Source organism: Mesoplodon mirus (assembly GCF_964341445.2).
Source record: "Mesoplodon mirus genome assembly, chromosome: 3".
Classification (NCBI taxonomy): Eukaryota; Metazoa; Chordata; class Mammalia; order Artiodactyla; family Ziphiidae; genus Mesoplodon; species Mesoplodon mirus.
The window spans coordinates 20031806-20052872 of record NC_138978.1 but is presented as its reverse complement, the minus strand read 5'-3'; the positions used below and the strand labels follow the sequence as shown (position 1 = coordinate 20052872).

Here is a 21067-nt window from a genome sequence, read left to right as displayed (position 1 = left end):
GAGAAAGGGAATTCCAGGCAGCTTGGTACCTTTGGAGAAGAGGCGGAGGAGGTGGCCGGAGCAGTGGCAGGGCCCGACGGTGGGGGCCCCAGCTGAGCACCTGTCTGCCTTGTGTCCCAGGTGACCTCCTACGGCGGAGAGCTGCGCTTTACAGTGACCCAGCGGCCCCAGCCTGGCTCCGCGACCCTGCACAGGCAGCCGCTGGTGGTACTGCAGGGCAATAACATTATCTTGGAGCATCACACTTCCCAGGAGCCTAGCCCCGGGCAGCCCAGCACCTTCACCGTGCCCTTCCGAGAAGTGAGCAACACCATCCCAGGAGACCCCCTGGGGGAGGCGGGCAGGCCCCCTGCCCCTCTCACTCAGGTGTCAGGCTGTCAGGGGTTGCAGCCGATAAGCTCTTTCCTCGGCAGCAAGCATGGCAGCGGCCTGACGGACAGCCGGCCACGCGGGAGCACCTGCTGATGGCGCTGGCGGGCATCGACACCCTCCTGATCCAGGCATCCTACACCCAGCGGCCAGCGGAGAGCAGGTGTCTGGGGCCCGGGGCGGGAGGACCGGAGGGGACTTGGGGGTGGCTCCAGGCTAAGCGGTGCGACGTGGTGCAGCCAGACTGCCAGCTCTGCTGCTTTCTGGCTCTGCGGCCTTCTTGTGCCTCATTTTCCCCATCTGTAAAATGGAGATTATAACAGTACCTCCCTCAGAAGGCTTGTCTTAGGTCGGGTCCCCAAGAAGCAAAGCCTGAGATGGGGATTTGGGTGCCCGTGATTGACAAGGAGAACCTGGGAGGGAGGGACACAGGAGGGAGAAGCGGCCAGGCAAGGAAGCGGTGTCAGGTGAAGACCAGCCTCGGTCTCATCCCCATGGAGCCCTGCAGAGTCATCCTGCCTTGAGGCAGAGGGACCTTTGTACCCTGGGTCAGTCTGTCATTGGTCACCCCAAGGGAGTGGGACAGTGTGACCTCTCCTGGCAAGGAACGTTCATTCCCTGGAGGAAGTTACAGGTATAAGCCTTTCACCACAGCCCTTGCAGCTGCTGGGGCATGGACGCCCAGTCAGGGAGCTGGACGGGGCCCCAGTAGCATCAACGCAGGGCTGCTGAGAGGATTAACGAGGTGATAGCATGTAGGGCTCCAGGGGTGCCAGGCCAGCGCGAGTGCTCGTTCATAATGGGTCTTGCCACACCCAGGATCTCTGGCATCAGCATGGACGTGGCTGTGCCTGAGGACACTGGCCAGGACCCTGCACTGGAAGTGGAGCAGTGTACCTGCCCACCTGGGTACCGTGGCCCATCCTGCCAGGTGAGCCCTGGGCCCCACCCACCTGTCCAGCCAGCTCCCTCCACGGTGCTTGCTGGCTCCTCCTCCTTTAGCTCTCCCACCTCCCCAAGCCCGCCCCAGCCATCCAGTGGTCCCTTCCCAGAACGGCCCCTACTGAGGAAGTCCCTCCACCGTCATCTTCCTGCCCCCAGGACTGTGACACAGGCTATACACGCATGCCCAGCGGCCTCTACCTGGGCACCTGCGAACGTTGCAGCTGCCATGGCCACACAGAGGTCTGTGAGCCCGAAACAGGTGCCTGCCAGGTGAGTCCTACCCTCCTTCTTTCCTACCCCAGGGATCTGTGGCCTCCAGGGGCTCAGCCTCAACCCACGTTCTACCCCCCCCCCCACAGGGCTGCCAGCACCACACAGAGGGCCCCCGATGTGAGCAGTGCCAGCCCGGATATTACGGGGATGCCCAGCGTGGGACACCACAAGACTGCCAGCCGTGCCCCTGTCACGGAGCCCCCGCTGCTGGCCAGTGCGTCCAGTCCCTGCCTGTACCTGCCCTTTCCTGAAACGTCCATTGCCCTGCCCCAGTTTCCCTTCTTCCCAGACCCTTCTGAGAGGCAGTGGTTAAATTGTGGCCTTACCACTCCCTCAAGGTGTCACTTTGTATAAGATACACTTCTCTCTCTGGACCTCAATTTCTTCATCTGTGAAATGGGGATAATGACGTACCTCCACCTTGGCCCCTGGTGTGAGCATGAGATGATGCCATGGAACTCTTAGCACAGAGCCTGGCATGTAGCTGGCACTCAGGACACCTTAACTCACATGCCCGCTCCTCCTCTCCCTCCTGCCCTGGTCCTAAAAGAAGAGCTGCTGACCTTCTAACTGGAAATTTGCCCCCCACACCCACAGAGCCACCCACACTTGCTTTCTGGACACAGATGGCCACCCCACCTGTGATGCGTGTTCCCCAGGCCACAGCGGGCGTCATTGTGAGAGGTGAGGCAGGTGCGGGCAGGGTGGGGAGCGTGCAGGAGGGGCTGCCCCTGGAGTCAGACTAGGCCCAGCCCTCCTGACCAGAAGGAACCAGAATCCGCCCACTCTGCCTCACAAAGGCCCCCAGAAGACAATCAGCTCCTTTACCCGAGAGCCTAAACCTTTAGCCTGGCATTCGAGGCCCTCAGAGATCTAGGCCTGCAGTTTGCCCCCAACTCCCAACACCCCCTGCCCCCCTGCCCCAACCAGGCCAGAATCTTCCCAGAAAACCCCTCATTCTTGCTGAAAGTCCTGGGTTTGAGGCCTGACCATGCTGGGCATGTCCCTGCCCTTCTTCTCCCACCTATTTCCCCATCTGTGAAATGGGTGAGTTAGGCTAATAGTTTCCTTCCAGCACTCTGAGGTCATTGAGTCCAATTCGGGGCCCCCAGCACAGTCCAGGATTCTGTGGTTCTTCCCTCCATTCACCCAGTGCTTTCTCTCACCACAGGTGTGCCCCAGGTTACTATGGCAACCCCGGCCAGGGCCAGCCTTGTCGAAGTGAGTCCGGTTGGGGAGGCTTTTGGGATCTGGCTATCCTAGGGGTGGAGCTAGGACAGAGCCTTTGTTCTCCTTCAACCTGTGGCAAGTGACTTTTACCTTTCTGAGCCTCGGCTTCTTTATCTGTAAAACGGGGGCAGTAAAAGGCCCACGTACCCCAGAGGGCTGCTGTGAATGTGTATAATGCCTGTGCGTGGTAGGTGTTCAGAAACAAACACTTCCTCTCTCAGGTGGCAAGTTAGATGCCCAGAGGGTGGTGAAATGGGGATGCTCGGTGGCAGGTTTGGGGTTCCAGCTGTGGCTTCCCTCCACCTCAGGAGACGGCCAATTGCCAGAGCCGATCGGCTGTGGCTGTGACCCCCAGGGCAGCATCAGCGACCAGTGTGACTCTGCTGGACAATGCCAGTGCAAGGTTAGTACAAACCCCTGCCCTCCACGAGGCCCTGAACCGCAGCCACAGTGGTTGCCAGGCCTTCCCTGTCACCATACCCTCAGGGCTGTCCCTGCGCCCCCGCCACCCTTCCTCGCAGGACCCATCTCTGCCCTACTGCTCGGGGCCTCGTGGAAAGTCAGGCAGCATCTGATGGGAGCTGGGGCCTAGGCATGGGGGCAGCAGGGGCTCCCCAGAACTGCTGGAAGTGGCTGGGAAGCCTGGCCTCAAAGGCTGCTGAAGGTGCAAGAGAGCCATCCGAGCTCCCCGCACCCACCTTTCTACCCATCCTCCAGGCCCAGGTGGAAGGCCTCACCTGCAGCTATTGCCGGCCCCACCACTTTCACCTGAGCGCCAGCAACCCGGTTGGCTGCCTGCCCTGCTTCTGCATGGGCATCACCCAGCAGTGCACCAGCTCTTCCTACACGCGCCACCTGGTAAGAGCCCCTCCACTGCCCCAGCACCGGGGCCTGCCGCCGGCCTCTCCTGGCTCATCACTAGGGCGGGGCAGGTGAGAAGCCTAGCCCAGTGGCATCCCCATGCCTCCATCACTGCCCATGTAAGCACAGATCCCAGCAACCCTCGCCCCCGCCCCTAATGCCCTCCCCATGACCCCATTATTGTTTATGTCATCACTGACCCCAACCCCCTCCTTCCCCCAAATGTCCTCTCCATTTCCCCATCATTTCTGTCCTAGCCCTGGTCTCACCATCCCCCCATTCCCCATTCTAATGCCCACCCCCGCCCCTCCCCCACCAAGGTGCCTGCCCCAGCGCCCAGGCTGACCCCCATCCTCCTTCTGCTGCCAGATCTCCACCCACTTTGCCCCTGGGGACTTCCAAGGCTTCACCCTGGTGAACCCACAGCGGAACAGCCACCTGACAGGAGGCTTCACCGTGGAACCAGTGCCCGAGGGTGCCCAGCTTACTTTTGGCAACTTCGCCAACCTTGGCCACGAGTCCTTCTACTGGCAGCTGCCGGAGACATACCAGGGAGACAAGGTGTGACATGCAGCAGGGCCTGGCAGACCCTGCCTGATCGCCAGCTCTGAGCCAGGCCCCTGCCAAGCCCTGGGGCCAGCAGGGACTCAGACACGAGTTGACCTCAGAGCAGTCTGGGCTGGCAGAGAAGCATGCCATGTCATGGTTAAGCGTGCAGCCTTTGGGGTCATATAGGCCTCGGTCTAAACCCAGCCCTGCCGCTTCCCAGCTGGCTGCCTTTTGATAAACCTCAGCTCCAAAGCAGTTCGGAGGATTAGAGCTCATGCCTGGTGCATAATAAGTGCTCGCCTGTTAATGATTATTAGCTTTCGCGCAGTTAGTCAACAAACAGGTCCTGAGCGAGGCCCTGGAAACACAAGGACAAATGAGACACAGTTTCAGTTTCATTCATTTGCTCACACATGGAATTCCCTCTGTGCTGTCAGCCCTGTGCTTGGTGTTGGGTATTCTTATTAGAGGTCATATTTACTGATCTCTTACTCTGTGCTGGGCACTGTTGCAAGCACTTTTACATGTCATAAATCACAACTGCATGAGCTAAGTACAACTACTGCCCTATTGCATAAGTGAGAAGACTGAGGTGAGAGAGGTTAGGGGACTTGCCTGGGCTCCCACAGCCTGAAGGTGGCAATGCTGGGATTCCAACCAGGTCAGAGGCCGCCCTTAAATACTACACTAGTCGGAGTCTTTGCTCCGCCAGTGTCACGGTCTAGCGCGGAGGTGATGGGGCGATGGTGTTAGTGGCACGGTGGGGTGCAGGGTCTTTGGCTGGACTCCAGGACGGCTGCCCAAATGGGTTCTGTGAGTGGTCAGAGCCACCTGGGGGCACCCAGGGAAAGTGGGTCTTGGTACAAGCATCCCCTGCTGGCTGAGGCCGGTGTTCAAGCAGATGTGTCCCCACGCCCAGGGCCCCAGGAAGGTCAGGGACACTTAGGAGGGGGTGTTCAAGGCTGCCCTGTCCCTGTTCCTTGGACAGACCCACGTATCCCAGCCTCCTCCCAGGGCTGGCTGCCTTCTGGTCCCTTCTCCCTTCTCCTCCTTTCCTGGCCTCCGCGTCTTCCTCCCTACTGCCCTGCAGCTTCAGACCTTTCTTTCTCTCTGACTCCCTCTCCTGGCATTTCCCTGTGCCCCACAGAGGGAGGCATATTTTGCGCGGATGCAACAGGCTCACCAGGTAGGCCCACAATCTGAGTGGTGTGAAACTGATGTGACGTGGGCATGGTGTGTTCTTGGATGCCCTCAGCCCCGCATGGGGAGATGCCCAGTGCCCCGGGCAATATGGGTCCACGTGGACCCAGGTCGTGCCCGATGGCGCACGGTCAGGGCACTGCTGTGCCCAAGCCCTGTGATAGCAGGAGTTAGAGCCAGGAGGGGTGTGTGCCTCGTCTACTGTGTGGTCTGGTTCTGGTGCCAACCGTCTGTGGCCAGAGTGGTGGCTGAGTTAGCCAGGAAACTAACTTGATGCTAAACCATGTGACTATACCTGGCCCACCAGGTTACCCCAGCGCTGTCTCCCAAGCAGCCTCCATTAACCATCTGTGTGTGTACGGCCCTCCACGGCCTGGAGTTAACCCTGTGTGCCAGCCTGGAGAAGGGAGCATGCGTCTTTCTCCCCAGTCCGCGTGGGCCTTTCTGGCCGCCATATCCACGGGGAGAGGACACCCCCCAGGGCTCCAGCTCTAGGGCTCTGGGAGGGTCTGAGCTGGCCTGTGCCCTCTACCTGTCAGAACCGCACGTCCCTCTCAGAGGAGCAGTTGAGGGCAGCTGTGGCTGCTGGGAGGATCCTGGGGCCCCCACAGGGCAAGGGCCGGACACAGCAGCTGTCACAGAGGACAGCCAAGGCCTGGCTGGGGACAGCCTGTGTCTAGGGCCCCAGGGAAGAAATCAGCACAGTCCAAGTAGGAGCTTGGGGCTGAGGCCCTGGCCTTCCTGGGCCCTTACTTTCCCCCAGGCCAGGCCAGGCCCCAACCTGATGCCCAGACCACTCCGGTGTTGCCCTTGGGAAGCATTACAGAACTGTGAGTGGCTTGGGCTGGTACCATGGGCATGCACGGAACGTGAGGCCCAATGAGCCGTCTCGGCACCACATATGCCCCTGGGGCTGCCTCTAGCCCCTCTAGCCTGAGCTTGGGCAGAACTGTCTGCCCCTCTCTTACCAGGGGTACCCACTCTATGAGCTTCTCCCCGTAGTCCGGGCCCATTCCAGGGAGCTCCACCAGTCTCACGGGGAGCAAAAGGGCAGCAGGTACAAAGGCCGGAGCGTCAGGCATCGGCACTTGTGAACAGATAGCACAGGCGTGGGCGGCTGGTTGGACCTGGCCCGACCTGGGGGCAGGCAGAGCCTCACGGTGTCCTTTCTGTCCTTCTGCTCCTTTCCTCTGTCCTACCCTCTCTCGGTCCCCCAGGTGGATGAGGCCCAGAGGCGGATGGATGCCGAGATCTGGCGGCTCCTTTCCAGCTTTGCTGCCCACCCCCGGCCCCCTCCCCAGGGGCTCTCGCCCCGTCCCCAGCCGGCAGCTGCTCTGCAAGCAGCTCTGCTCTCTCCCTCCCCCTCCTCCCCCTCCTCCTCTGCTTCTCTGTCTTCCTCAGCAGGCTCTCAGGTATGTGCCAAAGCACCCACCAAGGGACACGCCCCCCACACCCATCGTGTTTTCTAGACTTCAGTTTTCTCTGAACCAATTTCACAAATTCTGCCATTTCTGCACACCACTTGGACAGTTATTTACTCCAGTTTTTTCTTTCAACCAATCATATACCAACTCAGTTATGCTAGTTTTACATTTTTAAATACACATTAAAATAGCCACTAAATTTTATTTATTTATTTATTTATTTATTTATTTATTTATTTATTTTTGGCTGCTTTGGGTCTTTGTTGCTGCGCACGGGCTTTCTCTAGTTGCGGTGAGTGGGGGCTACTCTTCATTGCGGTGCGCAGGCTTCTCATGGCAGTGGCTTCTCTTGCGGAGCACGGGCTCAGGAGTTGTGGCTCTTGGACCCTAGAGCACAGGCTCAGGGGTTGTGGCGCACGGGCTTAGTTGCTCCGCGGCATGTGAGATCTTCCCCGACCAGGGACTGGACCCGTGTCCCCTGCATTGACAGGTGGATTCTTAACCACTGCGCCACCAGGGTAGTCCCAAAATAGCCACTAAATTTTAAAATGTTCTCTGGTGTGCCCCGTAAATCATCTTGGGATCCACAAGGGGCGTAGCACCAGATGTGAGGAGACACCGACCCAAACCACAGCCAGTGAGAACAGTTGGGGTGTCCGGGTCCAGACAGGGGAGCAAGTTGTCCAAAGAGCTGGGCCAGGACCTGAGCTGTGGGGCTGGGGGTGGGGTTTCTATCCCTCTGCCCTCCTGGACCTCCCTCTGGGGTCTGTTCTCACCCCCGTTGGGACCATCTCTGCCCTTTTGGCCCCCGACCTGTTCGATCCACTCTCACCACCTGTCCTTCTGTCCTAGTTCTCTCTCTCCTACAAAGGCTTCTCTCTGCTTCCTGAAAGCCTCTATTATTGGCAGCTGCCCAAAGCCTTCCTGGGGAACAAGGTAACAAGGATTTGGGGGGGGTGGGGGAATAGGGGTGTCATCAAATCCTAAAATATCAGAGGGCCCTTTGTCAAAACCTTTTATGACACAAATGGGTAGGCCAAGGCCCAGAGAGGGGTCCCACATCCAGGTCAAAGTAGGGCTGAGATCGAACCCAGCTCAGCTCTTACCCTTCAGCGAGCCACAGTCCCCTGACAGAAAGGCTATCTTAACTGGGAGGTAAGGCACCTCTTCTTTGGTCTCCCTTTACCCTGTATCCAGGTCACTGACCTAGCTCTTGGGACTGCATTCATTCATTCAAGAAGCATTAAGTACTTACTGTGTGCTGTACTGTATATGCGTAGAATAAGACCCTGGCCTCCCAGAGTTCAATGTTAATCTGATTATCATTCCTGTCATGTCGGAATCACCGTCATCGTCATCATCGTCATTATTAGTAGTATCGCATTTGTACTAGTATTGTTCCAGAAATGATTTAGAGTTCCTCTTAAGAACACACACAATATGCAATAAAATAACATTCAGAGAAGCAGACAAGACAGTCTGGTTCAGGGGGAAATGAAGGTAGGAAGCTTGCTGGAGCCAGGGGTGGAGCTGGGTGCAATGAGGGGAGTTAGCAAGCATTGAGGCCGTGTGCTCAGCAGGCCCTATGCTGAGTGCAGGGTTTTACGTGGCCTGCATTACTTAATCCTCATACTACCTTTCAAGGTAGGTATTATTTTTATTCCCATTTCCATAGGAGGAAAGTTGGGCTCAGAGAAGTTAAGTGACTTGCCCAAGGCTGTCCAGCCAATAGAGCTGGACTTGAACCCCAGTCTTAGACTGCAGGGTCTGCTCCCTTAGCCACCCTGCGGTACACACCTGCAGCTTGGTCCTAGACATGGCGATGAGCTTGCTGACATCCAAAGAAAACGGGAAACCAGCTGTTTCATGGTTATCTGGTTATGCCCCTAAATTCCTTACCTCACCCTGAGCTTGTGGAGAACATCCTCAGGGCCTGTGTAGCCCAGGGCCTGGCATGTCATCAGTAGGTATTTAATAAATGCTCACCAACTGAATGAACACAAATGAGCAAATGGGCCAGGCCTGACACAGTGTGGTATTGACCTGAACAACTGCCCTAGTGGCAGAGGAGAGAAAGGAAAGTCCTGTGGGGCAGAGCTGGGGCCTTGGCTGCCCAAGTGGAAGCCCCCAGCAGCAAACAATAACGCTCTTCCAGTTGTGAGCAATAGGAAACCCGAGTCCAGCTGGCTTGCCCGCAATGAAGAATCTATTGGCTCATGAAAGTACAAAGTACAAAGCCCAAAGATAGCTGGTATCAGGCATGGCTCGACCCAGGAGCTCATTAGGACTTTATCTCAGCTGGCATCATTCTCCAGCTTCCAATCTGACTAGTAAAGGGGGTTTTTCTGTTCCAGTAGAAAGGGCAGAAGTACCAGGTTCACATGTTCATCCCTGCTGGAGCAGAGAGGAGGAGTGGTGGAATGTGCAGATTGGCCAGACCTGGCTCACGTCTCCACTTTAGAGGAGGAGGGGCCGGGCCCCACAAACCACACAGGCTGCCTGTAGAACATAGTTTCCTTTCAAGGAAACCAGGACTACAGTTTGCAAAACAACAGGGGAAATGGACTCTGAGCAAACAAACAAAAACCACCTACCCAGGAGGCAAGAGTTCTGAGGGGCAACTTGCCGCATCCCCTTGCCCCCGCCATGGCTGAGAACTTCTGAACCTTCTACAACCTCCCTGTGGTGGTCACAGTCATTACCCCTGTCTGCTTTATGGGAAATTCCTTTAATGGAAGGGACTTGGAGCTTGTTTGCTGGGATCGTGAGACAGTGGGAAATGGGAAACCCCATAAAACAGAATAGAGGCTTCTCAGGGACACTGCCACCAGGTCTGAGACTGTGAAGGAACTGATAGATGTCCTGTCACTTAGGCAACCACCAGCCTCCGGTTGGGTGGGGAGGACAGCACGGGTGCAGAAAGGCCTCCAGAGGCTCCGCCCCCTCACCTGTCTGGTCGCACACACCCCAGAGGAGGGCAGAGTCAGGTTGTGACTGCAGGGCTTGCCTCTTGCAGGTGGCAGCCTATGGCGGAAAGCTGCGGTACACCCTCTCCTACACAGCGGGGTCCCAGGGCAGCCCGCTGTCTGACCCTGATGTCCAGATCACGGTGAGCACATGGATTCCACACCGAGTGGGCAAAAGGGGAAGGTGGAGGCTGGGGGTACCCTCAGTGTTTCTTTCCTTTCAGTCCAGCACTCAGCTGGCCTGGCACCCACCCACTAGTTAGGCCCATGCCCCTGCCCCACCATCTGTTTGGACACTATGTAGGCAGAGGCCCAGCTGCTGGAAGATGGGGTAGTGGGCATGTACCTGACTCCTTTGGGTACATGAGCTTGGGAGATTGGAGAGGTAGGAGACTGGGATTGGGAGAGGAGCCCACTGTCCCCGAGAGCCCCTCAATTCCCCTCCCAAGCCCACTCGTGTCTCCCCAGGGCAACAACATCATGCTGGTGGCCTCCCAGCCAGCGCTGCAGGGCCCGGAGAGGAAGAGCTACGAGATCATCTTCCGAGAGGTGAGAGGCACTCGGCCACACCATGTCTGACCGTCTGCACCCTCCACCCTGCTTCGGAGCCTGGCTTTGACGCCAGCTACACTGCCTCTCACTCCCCCCATCCTCAGCTAACGGTCCTTGGCCAGTGCCTGGAAGGCAGGTGTTGGGGCTGGGGGCACTGCAGAAACAGCACACAAAGCCCAACGCCCCTCACCCTCATTTGCTGTCTTCCCCCACCAACCCAGGAATTCTGGCGCCGGCCTGATGGGCAGCCAGCCACCCGTGAGCACCTCCTGATGGCACTGGCTGACCTGGACGAGCTCCTGGTCCGGGCCACGTTCTCCTCGATGCCAGCAGCAGCCAGCATCAGCGCGGTCAGCCTGGAGGTCGCCCAGCCTGGGCCCTCAGAGGGACCCCGGGCCCTTGAGGTGGAGGAATGCCGCTGCCCCCCGGGCTATGTCGGCTTATCCTGCCAGGTGAGTGTGACCGGCCCAGATGCCTCTGCGCTAACCGGATCAGCAAGAGGTCAACTGGGCCACCTGTGATTACTGTCATAACTTTAATATACTCAGCAACACCTCATTTATTCTTCCCAACAGCACTGAGAGATGCGTAATTGTCCCCTCTTAACAGGTTTTTTTAAAAATGAGGCTCTGAAGGGTGCACAACTTACCCAAGGGCACATAGCTATACTCTGCAGACGTTAAGACCCAGCTCATGTTCCCAGGATGCCCGCCAGAGACAGAGAGACAGAGACACAAATTAGCCCAAAGCAGAGCATGGAAATGCCTCAGAGTGGTGAACAGCGTGGATTAGAGTAGCATTCTAGGCAGGGGGTGCAGAATAAGCAGAAGCTCAGAAGGAGGAATGTGTGGGGACATAGCCTGCGATGCAGAAGGGTCACCCCTGGAAAGCTGAGTGGGGGGTGCTTCCTCAGGCCTGGAGCAAGGCTCCCTCCAGCAGGGACTGCCAAGCTGCTGAGGGAGTGCTGGGGTCAGAACTGAACCCCAGGAAAATTCCTCTGCCCCCAGTGAATGAGATGGATGGGGCGGGGGAGAGACAGTGAGTCCTATCGGGAGGGAAGAGCGGTAGGGGGTGGAAGAGAGGGCCGGCAGATGGAGGGACTCCAAGGACATTTGCAGGGTCCAGCTGGAGACTGAACACGAGGGCAGGGCCTGAGCTGACTGTTCACCACTGAATCCCTAGGCACGAAGCAGGCAACCAGTTAACATTTGATGAATGAATGTGGAACTGGGGAAGGGGGATCGCAGGAGGGAAGAGGGCAGGGCTGCAATGCCAAGTGGGTGGCAGGGAGGTCAAGCGTGGAAACAGCTAGCCCCCCACCCAACTGAGGGAGTCCCAGTGGGAAGTCCACATCTCTGCAGCTTTACATCTGTGCACCTTTGCCGTGTCCACAAGAACTTTCAAATCCAAATAGATGAATTCACGTCCCTTGAAGTTATAAAATTTAACACATTTTGAAGGAGAACCCCTGGGGAAAGCAGAATCCTTGGTGCACGTTTTCCACAGTGAAGCAAAACAGATTTATAAACATCCCTTTGAAATGGTTGGGGAGTGAGGGCCTGGAGAGATTTCAAAGAAGGGGCAACGAACAGAAATTCATTATTGTCAGAACCCATGATTACCCACTTAGGATGTGGAAAACATCCTTGGTTATATGGGTGCTGCGTCTTTCACTTTACTGAGCAAATGTAAACATAGTCATAAAGGTCTTCGAGGACTCATCCCAAATCCAGATCTCCTGAACTCCCTTTTTCCATCTCAGGGTTACACTTTTCAATAAAGACCCTGCCAGAAGACTTTTCAGGGATAAAGTCCTGGGGCTGGAGAAGGGTTCTCCGTTAAGAATGAACTGTTATTTCAGTATATCCAGAGTGACTGGAGATGCCAGGCAGGATGGGGGCGACACTGTCCCAGCTCTGGAGTGTTGGGAAAGTGAAGATGGGGGAGGAGAGCTACCAAGAGGGGGTGCTGGGGTGGAGAGCTGGGCCTGGAATTTCCCTGCCAAGAGCCAATGGGAGTCTAGATGGTGGAGGGGGGATGGAGGAGACGGGTTCTAGGTCTGCTGTCTCTGAGTGGGACCACAATGGAGACAGAGACCAACTCTCCCCTCTACCCCCAGGACTGTGCCCCGGGCTACACGCGCACTGGGAGTGGACTCTACCTTGGCCACTGTGAGCTGTGCGAATGCAATGGCCACTCAGACCTGTGCCACCCAGAGACCGGGGCCTGCTCGGTAAGATGCAAGCAGGGCCAGGGCAGGGGTCAGCTTGGCTGGGCCTGGGTGGGGTGTCAGGGCTGGCTGTGGGATAGGGAGGGGTTTGGTTTGGATAGACCCGGATCCAGGGGCAAGGTCGTGGGACACATCCTATGGGGAAGAGCTCCTGGCCCAGCAGGTCTGGGCATCGAGGGGTTGCAGGCATGGTGGGGTGGCCAGAACTATGGAGTAACATCCTTCCTTATAAAGAAAACTTTGGGGGAATTCCCTGGCGGTCCAGTGGTTAGGACTCCACGCTTCCACTGCAGCGGGCACGGGTTCAGTCCCTGGTCGGGGAACTAAGATCCCTCAAGCCGCATGGCATGGCCAAAAAAAAAAAAGAAAAGAAAACTTTGGTTCCTGCTATTTCTTTTTTTTTTATGTTTATTTTTTTATTTTTTTGCGGTACACGGGCCGCTCACTGCTGTGGCCTCTCCCCGTTGTGGCCTCTCCCGCTGCGGAGCACAGGCTCCGGACGCGCAGGCTCCGGACGCGCAGGCCCAGCGGCCATGGCCCACGGGCCCAGCCGCCGCGCGGCATGTGGGATCTTCCCGAACCGGGGCACGAACCCGCGTCCCCTGCATCGGCAGATGGACTCGCAACCACTGCGCCACCAGGGAAGCCCCCTGCTATTTCTTATCACCAAAGTGACACATGTTTTCTGTAGAAGAATCAGACTATAGAGATAACTTAAAAAGAAAGTAAAAATTCCCTGAAATCCTACCATCTGGAGGTAATTACTGTCAATGTTAGACTGTGGAGCTCTTTTGCTCTTTTTCTAGGCAAATATTTATGCAGATTAATATACCTTTCGTTTTACAAATAACCATAGGATCACTGTGTTTTATGATCAACTTTTTTCACTTACAAGTTCATGACGTCTTTGAATATTTCAGTAGTTTTTTGGTTTGTTTGTTTGTTTGTTTGTTTGCGGTATGCAGGCCTCTCACTGTTGTGGCCTCTCCCGTTGCGGAGCACAGGCTCCGGACGCGCAGGCTCAGTGACCATGGCTCACGGGCCCAGCCGCTCCGCGGCATGTGGGATGCTCCCGGACTGGGGCACGAACCCGTGTCCCCTGCATCGGCAGGCGGACTCTCAACCAGTGCGCCACCAGGGAAGCCCTTTCAGTAGTTTTTTATACCTGAACTTTTCGGAGTGATGTATGTATAGCTGTCCAGGGTATGTGGTCAAGGACCAGGGGTTGACAGAGCCACAAGCTAAATATGGAATGAGGAATATGCTACGTTAATAAAAGAAACATGGATCTCTTTGGAGGAAAACATAAAACCCACACACATTTTTACGATGAAGCACTTATTCCTAAAACTCCGCCCCCACATACTCATGTGGGGACTTTCCTCTGATATTACAGGTATTTAGGTAGAAAAATGGAAGAAATGGAATCAGTATCATCCTTTTTGATAGCTATTTGGATGGGTGCTCTTTTTAACTTTCTCAGTTCTTCTTTCATGGTTTGTTTCCAGCATTTTGCTTTTATAAACACCACTGAGATGAACATCCTGTAGCGAAGTCATTGTGCCCCTCTATGACTATCTCTTTAAGATAAGCTCACAAACATGGAATTTCGAGGTCAAGAGATTACAGAATTGTACAGGTTTTGGTAAATTTTGCCAAATAGCAAGTAGCTGACATCCTTGTGCCTCGCAGCAATGCCAGCACAATGCCGCCGGGGAGTTCTGCGAGCTGTGTGCACCTGGCTACTATGGAGACGCCACGGCTGGAACACCTGAGGACTGCCAGCCCTGTGCCTGCCCACTGACCAACCCAGAGAACATGTGGGTGCCCTTGCTCAAGGCTCAAGGAAGAACTCCCACTGGGGAGTGGAGGGCATTGAACTGACTTTTGGGGGAGAAGTGGAGGGAACAGGGTGGGGAGTGGGCGTCCCATGGCCTGACCTTTGCCTCTTATCCCAGGTTCTCCCGCACCTGTGAAAGCCTGGGAGCTGGTGGATACCGCTGCACAGCCTGCGAACCTGGCTACACTGGCCAGTACTGTGAGCAGTAAGTTTGCAAATAGGAGGGATGAAGGGAGGGGGCATATGGTAGACTCCTAGGTGAGAGTCCTGGATGATGTTGCTCAGAAAGGTCCCTACCAGGATCATGGCCCTCCCCTGCTCAAAACCCTTCCAAGATTCCCCATTGCCCTTGGGACCAGCCCAAGCTCCTCAGGTAGCTTTATCACTCTTCAGTCACATCCCATTTCTGACACCCAACTCTGTACTCTAGCTGGGCTTCATTTCTTGACTTCTTCATGTTCATTTCTTTGCATGTGCTATTTCCTCTTCATGGAACATTCTTCACCCTCAAACCGCCTGTTCCTGGCTAACTCCTGTTTAGCCTTCAAGGCTCAGCTTTATTCCCTCATTCAGCACATTTTTATTGAGCATCTACTGTGTGCCATGCAGTGTGCCAAGGTGTTGGAAATAAAGTAATGAGCAAAACAGATTCAGTCCCAGCCCTTATAGCTTCGCAACTATAATGGGAGACAAGATAGTGAGTAATCATACAAATACATAGTTAAAACAGTGATAAGTTCGCTACAGAGTACAGTCCACTCCGAGGGAATATAGCAGCTCAGCAGTCCCATCCTCTGGGAAGCCTCCTGATTTTTAGGGCTAGATTAGTGCCCCCCCACCATGCCCTCACAACCCCCATAGATGTCCATCACTCTCATTTACATAGTTTCCATGTTAGTTTCCCAACAAGTCAGTTTCATAAGAGCAAGGACTTTATCATGTTTACTGTTATGTTTCAATAACCTTGCCTCGTAGTTGCTTAATAAACATTTGTTGAATGAATGTTTCCCTGAATCCAACCTACTGACATTTCCTCACACTCCCCTTTCTCAGCTCCCAGAGGCCCTGTGGTGGGGCTTTTTTGGTCTCTGAAGTCCTTCCAGAGCTCAGAGCTTCTTCACCCCATACTGGGCAGAGAGCTGAGCTTCTGTCTCCCCAAGTCCACTATGAGGCACTGGGTCCCCTGGGGTCTGACACAGCTGGTCCTTGTTCCTCCTTACAGATGTGCCGCAGGATACGTGGGTAACCCCAATGTGCGAGGGGGTCAGTGCCTGCCACGGAGTAAGTGGGACCATGGTCTTGGGTCAAGGTGATGGGCAAGGCAGGGGACCCAGGAAATTTGAGAGTTACCAGGTCTGGGGAACAGGGTGAAGGGTGGGGCACGCGAGTGTTTGGGAGGGCAGAGATATCTGAGACAATGGTACATGCTGGGGGCCTCCTGCCTGAATGGCCTCTCCTGTCCCTCCCCCAGCAGACCAAGCCCCGCTGGTGGTCCAGGTCCATCCAACTCGGAGCATAGTACCCCAAGGTGGTCCCCACTCCCTGCGGTGCCAGGTCAGTGGGAGCCCACCCCACTACTTTTACTGGTCTCGTGAAGATGGGCGGCCCTTGCCCAGCAGCACCCAGCAACGACATCAAGGTACACATGGCCCCAGGCCCTTCGGCCATTCCAATGGAAAGGGAGGCACGGGTCTGACCCTGCCCTGCTGAGATCCTATAGGGACCCACACGCAGGACTGGGTGGGAAAAGGGGTACATCTGTACTAATGAGCTCCCATCTCCTTGCCACCAGGCTCCGAGCTCCACTTCCCCAGCGTCCAGCCTTCAGATGCTGGAGTCTACATTTGTACCTGTCGTAATCTCCATCATGCCAACACCAGCCGGGCAGAGCTGCTGGTCACTGGTGAGTTTCTACTCCTCTGTCCACAAGACTGCCTGTCCTGGGATGGGCTGCAAACTGCAGACCATCTACCAGAGGGGATGGTGGACGAGGACACTGGCCAGGAAGATGGAAAGAGGTGATGGGTCAAGGCTGATGTTAGAGGCAGAACTGGCAGGACTTGAGTCTGGTCATTGAGGGAGAGAGAAAAGCCTAGGGGTCTGGATTCCAGCAGCTGGGCAGAGTGCCATTTACTGAGATGAGAGAGGATCCAACAGGAGGGCACCTTCATTTGAGCTCCACCAAAAGCAGAGGCTGAGGCAAGGATTTGTGTGTACATAGTTTATTTGGGAAATGAAATGAAACAGGGAAGAGAAGGCATCCAATAAACGGTGTGTCATTGAACACATTACCACCTAGAGCAGTTGTTACTGAACGCAGCCGAGGCAGCCCTGGGAAACTCCAGAGTAAAACATGCTCCTTGGAGTCCCCCTGCCCTCCGCCCTAGGGTCCAGGGAGCTGGGGTATGTGCACACCAGCTCGTATCAGTCACTGCCTGGGGCCTGTTCCAGTAGCATCGATTCCCCTGCATTCTGTCCCACCTCGTGGGCACACACAATGGTCACCCGTGGCCTGAGAAAACCCTCATGCAAAGAAATGCAGCAGCTGCAGAAGTCAGGCAGGTTGGTTCTGAAGTGACGAGGGGACATGGGTGGGGCACCAGCAACACCTGCCACCAACAGGTCCGAGGGAACCACAAGTTTGGTTTTGGACTTGTTAAAGTTTGAGAAGCTTGGGGAAACACTGAAGTAGGTACATCAGGTGGGCATTTGGATATGTGAATCTGGAACTCAGGAAAGAGGCCCTGGCCAGAGAAATGAATTTGGGAGCTGTTGGCATAGGGGTGGGGCAGGATGAAATTACCCAGGAGAGTGTAGCTCGAGAACAGGGCCCAGAACAGAGCCCCAAGGAGCTCCAACTGGAACAAATGGAGGAGGGAGGACAGCAAGAGAGTGAGCAGGGGCAGCCAGTAGACAGGAGGAGGCCGGGGGAGGTAGTGAGTTGGAAATCAAGAGGGGAAACGACTTCCCGGAGAGAGTGGCCGTCCTCACCGGATGCCCCGGGAAGGTCAGCTTCAGACAGAAAAATAACCCTTGGAGGTCATGCCTTGACAAGAGCGGTTTGCAGTGGAGAGATGGGGTAGAGACTGGATGGGAGTGAGGCAAAGAAGGGATGGCAAGGCAGCCAGTGTACACAACTCTTTCAAGACTCTTGGCTCTGAAGGGAGGCCAAGAGATGGGGCAGTAGCTGAGGGGTGTATAGGGTCAAGGGGGCATTTTCAGAGATGAGAAATTCTAGAACACATTTGTCTATGGAGCAGAATGATCCCATGGGGAAGGAAAGGAGAGGGCACAGCTGGAGTCCTTGGGAGGGGCTCCAGCACTCAGGAAGGGGAGTTGAGGTGGAGTGGGAGGTGGGGAGAAGTCTCATCCTTCAGGCACCAGGAAGGAGGGAGGTGGGTAGATTTGGGAACGTGGAAAATTCCCGACTAATTGTTTCAGTTCTCTCAAGAAGCGTGAGTTGAAGCCATGGAAGTGGAAGGGGGGGTTTCAGGAGGGTGGAGAAGTTGGGAGCAGGTGTGAAATGGTTGTTTGGGAGGATAGAAACTCAAACCAGACAGAGAAGCCCAGTTGGAGTGAAGTGCGAAGTGTTAAGAGCTCATTTGTGGTCTGTGATCATGAATTGGAGCCAAGGGGATCATGGTGTGATGTTCCCTGATCACAGCCTGCTGGGTGCTCAGTGCCAGCAGGAAGAAAGTAGATGATGGGTTTCGGCCAGGATGAGGGAGGGCGGTGCCAGGGAGTGGAATGGAATCTAAGCCAGACTGGGAAGGAAGTGACATCCGGATGGGGTGATGAAGAGGGAGAGAAAGTGGCCACGGGACAGCGGCCTGGCCAGCACCCAGCTCACTGGGGGACCTCCCGTCCCGGCAGAGGCTCCCAGCAAGCCCATCACAGTGACAGTAGAAGAGCAGCGGAGCCAGAGCGTGCGTCCCGGAACCGACGTCACCTTCATCTGCACAGCCAAGAGCAAGGTGGGCGGGGCAGGGAGTGGGCATCAGTGAGGATCTGTCTTCTGGGGTCTCCAAGCCCCACCCGGACTCCCATCCCATCTCCCTTGTCCTGCCTGCAGTCTCCGGCTTACACCCTGGTGTGGACTCGCCTGCATAATGGGAAACTGCCAGCCCGAGCCATGGATTTCAACGGTATCCTGACCATTCGCAGTGTACAGCCTAGTGACGCGGGCACCTACGTGTGCACCGGCTCCAACATGTTCGCCATGGACCAGGGCACAGCTACACTGCACGTGCAAGGTACACTGTTCATGTCCATGCCTGACTCACCCAGTCCTGACCTTTCTCCACATCCACCAAAATCAGTGACCATATCTTCATTCAGCTGACAGTTTCTGAACTACAGTATGGCAGGTCCTGGCCTAGACTCTGAAGAAACGGGTGGGAGGGGACAAACAGGAGCTCTGCCCTCCTGCCCTCCATGTTCTGTAGGGAACAAGTGGACAAACAACATAATTACGCGGGTGACCAGTGCTGGGACAGGAGTAAACAGAGTGATTGGAAAGTGAGGAATGAGGTGGGAGAAGGGTGAGCTATTCTCCGTGGGGTGGTTGGGGAGGGCTTCTCTGAGGAGGTGACATCTCAGCTGAGACCTGAAGGAAAGAGAAGTTGTTCAGCCACATAAGAGCAGGCGGACGAAGCAGCATGTGCAAAGGCCCTGAAGCAGGAGCATGTTGATGTGTTTGAGGGACGCAAGGCCAGCGTGGCTGGAGCCATGGAGGGGAGATGGGGTGAGGGACTTGAAGATGTGGGCAGAGGTGGGTACACGCAGTGGGTCACAGCAGGGAATTCAGATTTTGTTCTAAAAGCCACGGACAGGTCTTAAGTGGAGAAGTAACAAGACCCCATTGACATTTTTTTTCTTTTTTTTTGGCCACGCCATGTGGCATGCGGGATCTTAGTTCCCCGACTAGGGATCGAACCCACGCCCTCAGCAGTGAAAGAGCAGAGTCTTAACCCCTGGACCACGAGGGGATTCCCCCACTGACATTTTAAAGGCTCCCTCTGGCTGTTCTATGGACAAATGGCCACGAGGGGCTAGAGTGGAAGCAAAGAGAGTGGCAAGGAGGCTGTTGCCGTGGCTCCCTCCCCACCGTGACCACATACGCTTTCTCCTCCCTTGTCAGCCTCGGCCACCCCGTCTGCCCCCGTGGTCTCCATCCACCCGCCACAGCTCACAGTGCAGCCTGGGCAGTTGGCTGAGTTCCGCTGCAGTGCCACAGGGAAACCCACGCCCACCCTCGAGTGGACAGGTGAGGCCCCGGTGGGAATGACAGTCAGGGCCTGGCTCTCCTGCATATGGGGGCCAGCGGCAGGACTCTAGGCTGTGGACTTCAACCCCTGGGGGGCCTGGCAATGCCAATCCAGTGGGTGCTGACCCCACCTCTCCACGTCAGGGGGCCCCGGTGGCCAGCTCCCTCAGAAGGCCCAAATCCATGGCGGCATCCTGCGCCTGCCAGCCGTCGAGCCCTCGGATCAAGCCCAGTACCTGTGTCGCGCCCACAGCAGCGCCGGGCAGCACGTGGCCAGGGCCGTGCTCCACGTGCACGGTGAGAGGACGGGGCTGAGGGTGGGCGGTTGGGAGCTCATGGCAGCCCAGAGAGGTGTTCTCACAGGACTCTGTCTGCAGGGGGCAGCGGGCCTAGGGTCCAGGTGAGTCCAGAGAGGACCCAGGTACATGAAGGCCGCAGCATCAGGCTGTACTGCAGGGCTGCGGGTGTGCCCAGCGCCACCATCACCTGGAGGAAAGAGGGGGGCAGCCTCCCCCCACAGGTGAGGATACCCACCCGGGCCAGGCCCACGGGCTCAGCGGAGTCCCAGCACTTGCCCCCTGCCCCTCCCATCTCCTCTTCTGGTTCCCTTCGCTTCCAAGATGGTGCCCTGCTCAGACCTCACGCTCCGTGCGTCCCGGCGGGTGGCAGCCGGCAGCCTCCTGCTCTGCTGCCTGGCTCTGCCCTCCTTGGTGCCCAACTGGGGTCCTTATATTGGCTCGGAGCTTGCCTCTACTCTTTATGCCCCCTCCTCCTGCCCTCCCTGGCTAGCCCTTGCCAGGCTGCCTGGGCCCCTCGGGCGGCTGACCCTTCTCGCCGTGTGGCAGGCCCGGTCTGAGCGCACAGACATCGCCACGCTGCTCATCCCAGCCATCACTGCTGCCGACGCGGGCTTCTACATCTGCGTGGCCACCAGCCCCGCGGGCACCGCACAGGCCCGGATCCAAGTGGTTGTCCTTCCAGGTGCGGGGCCTTGGGGCTGAAGGCATGGGAGGGCAAGCCAGGGTCCCCCCGAGGCCTGCTTACTCCCCCTCTGCTCCCAGCCTCAGGTGCCAGCACCCCGCCAGTGAGGATTGAGTCCTCATCACCTTCCGTGACTGAAGGGCAGACGCTGGACCTCAACTGCATGGTGACAGGGCTGGCCCACACCCAGATCACGTGGTACAAGCGAGGGGGCAGCCTGCCTCCCCATGCCCAGGTACGAGGGTCCCTGAGCCCGTGGCAGGGGACCTGGGGATGGTCCTTCACACAGCCTGGCACTCTGCACTCTGCACTCTGCACGAGCAGGGTCCGCCCTTGTTTCCCTCCCTCTTCGGCTTCCCATGCGGGGCGGCTCCGAGCAGA

At 56.6% G+C, this 21067-nt stretch overlaps 1 protein-coding gene across 5 annotated transcripts in view; it reads left to right on the top strand.

The window, feature by feature from the left end:
* HSPG2 (heparan sulfate proteoglycan 2) overlaps positions 1 to 21067 on the top strand; it is a 102732-nt gene that overhangs the window by 54669 nt on the left and 26996 nt on the right. For 3 of the 5 annotated variants that reach the window (XM_082612554.1, XM_082612556.1, XM_082612552.1), the window contains 26 exons: positions 121 to 300; positions 414 to 532; positions 1189 to 1300; positions 1471 to 1584; positions 1674 to 1801; positions 2185 to 2271; positions 2759 to 2808; positions 3126 to 3220; positions 3535 to 3675; positions 4048 to 4239; positions 9868 to 9960; positions 10286 to 10366; positions 10591 to 10821; positions 12489 to 12602; positions 14292 to 14419; positions 14558 to 14644; positions 15662 to 15720; positions 15911 to 16078; positions 16232 to 16342; positions 18313 to 18413; positions 18512 to 18692; positions 19580 to 19705; positions 19850 to 20002; positions 20083 to 20225; positions 20551 to 20686; positions 20767 to 20921. In XM_082612554.1, coding sequence (XP_082468680.1) covers positions 121 to 300; positions 414 to 532; positions 1189 to 1300; positions 1471 to 1584; positions 1674 to 1801; positions 2185 to 2271; positions 2759 to 2808; positions 3126 to 3220; positions 3535 to 3675; positions 4048 to 4239; positions 9868 to 9960; positions 10286 to 10366; positions 10591 to 10821; positions 12489 to 12602; positions 14292 to 14419; positions 14558 to 14644; positions 15662 to 15720; positions 15911 to 16078; positions 16232 to 16342; positions 18313 to 18413; positions 18512 to 18692; positions 19580 to 19705; positions 19850 to 20002; positions 20083 to 20225; positions 20551 to 20686; positions 20767 to 20921 — 3285 coding nt within the window. The remainder of the gene's footprint in view (positions 1 to 120; positions 301 to 413; positions 533 to 1188; positions 1301 to 1470; positions 1585 to 1673; positions 1802 to 2184; positions 2272 to 2758; positions 2809 to 3125; positions 3221 to 3534; positions 3676 to 4047; positions 4240 to 9867; positions 9961 to 10285; positions 10367 to 10590; positions 10822 to 12488; positions 12603 to 14291; positions 14420 to 14557; positions 14645 to 15661; positions 15721 to 15910; positions 16079 to 16231; positions 16343 to 18312; positions 18414 to 18511; positions 18693 to 19579; positions 19706 to 19849; positions 20003 to 20082; positions 20226 to 20550; positions 20687 to 20766; positions 20922 to 21067) is intronic. The other 2 variants (XM_082612555.1, XM_082612553.1) reach the window with 1 other exon arrangement.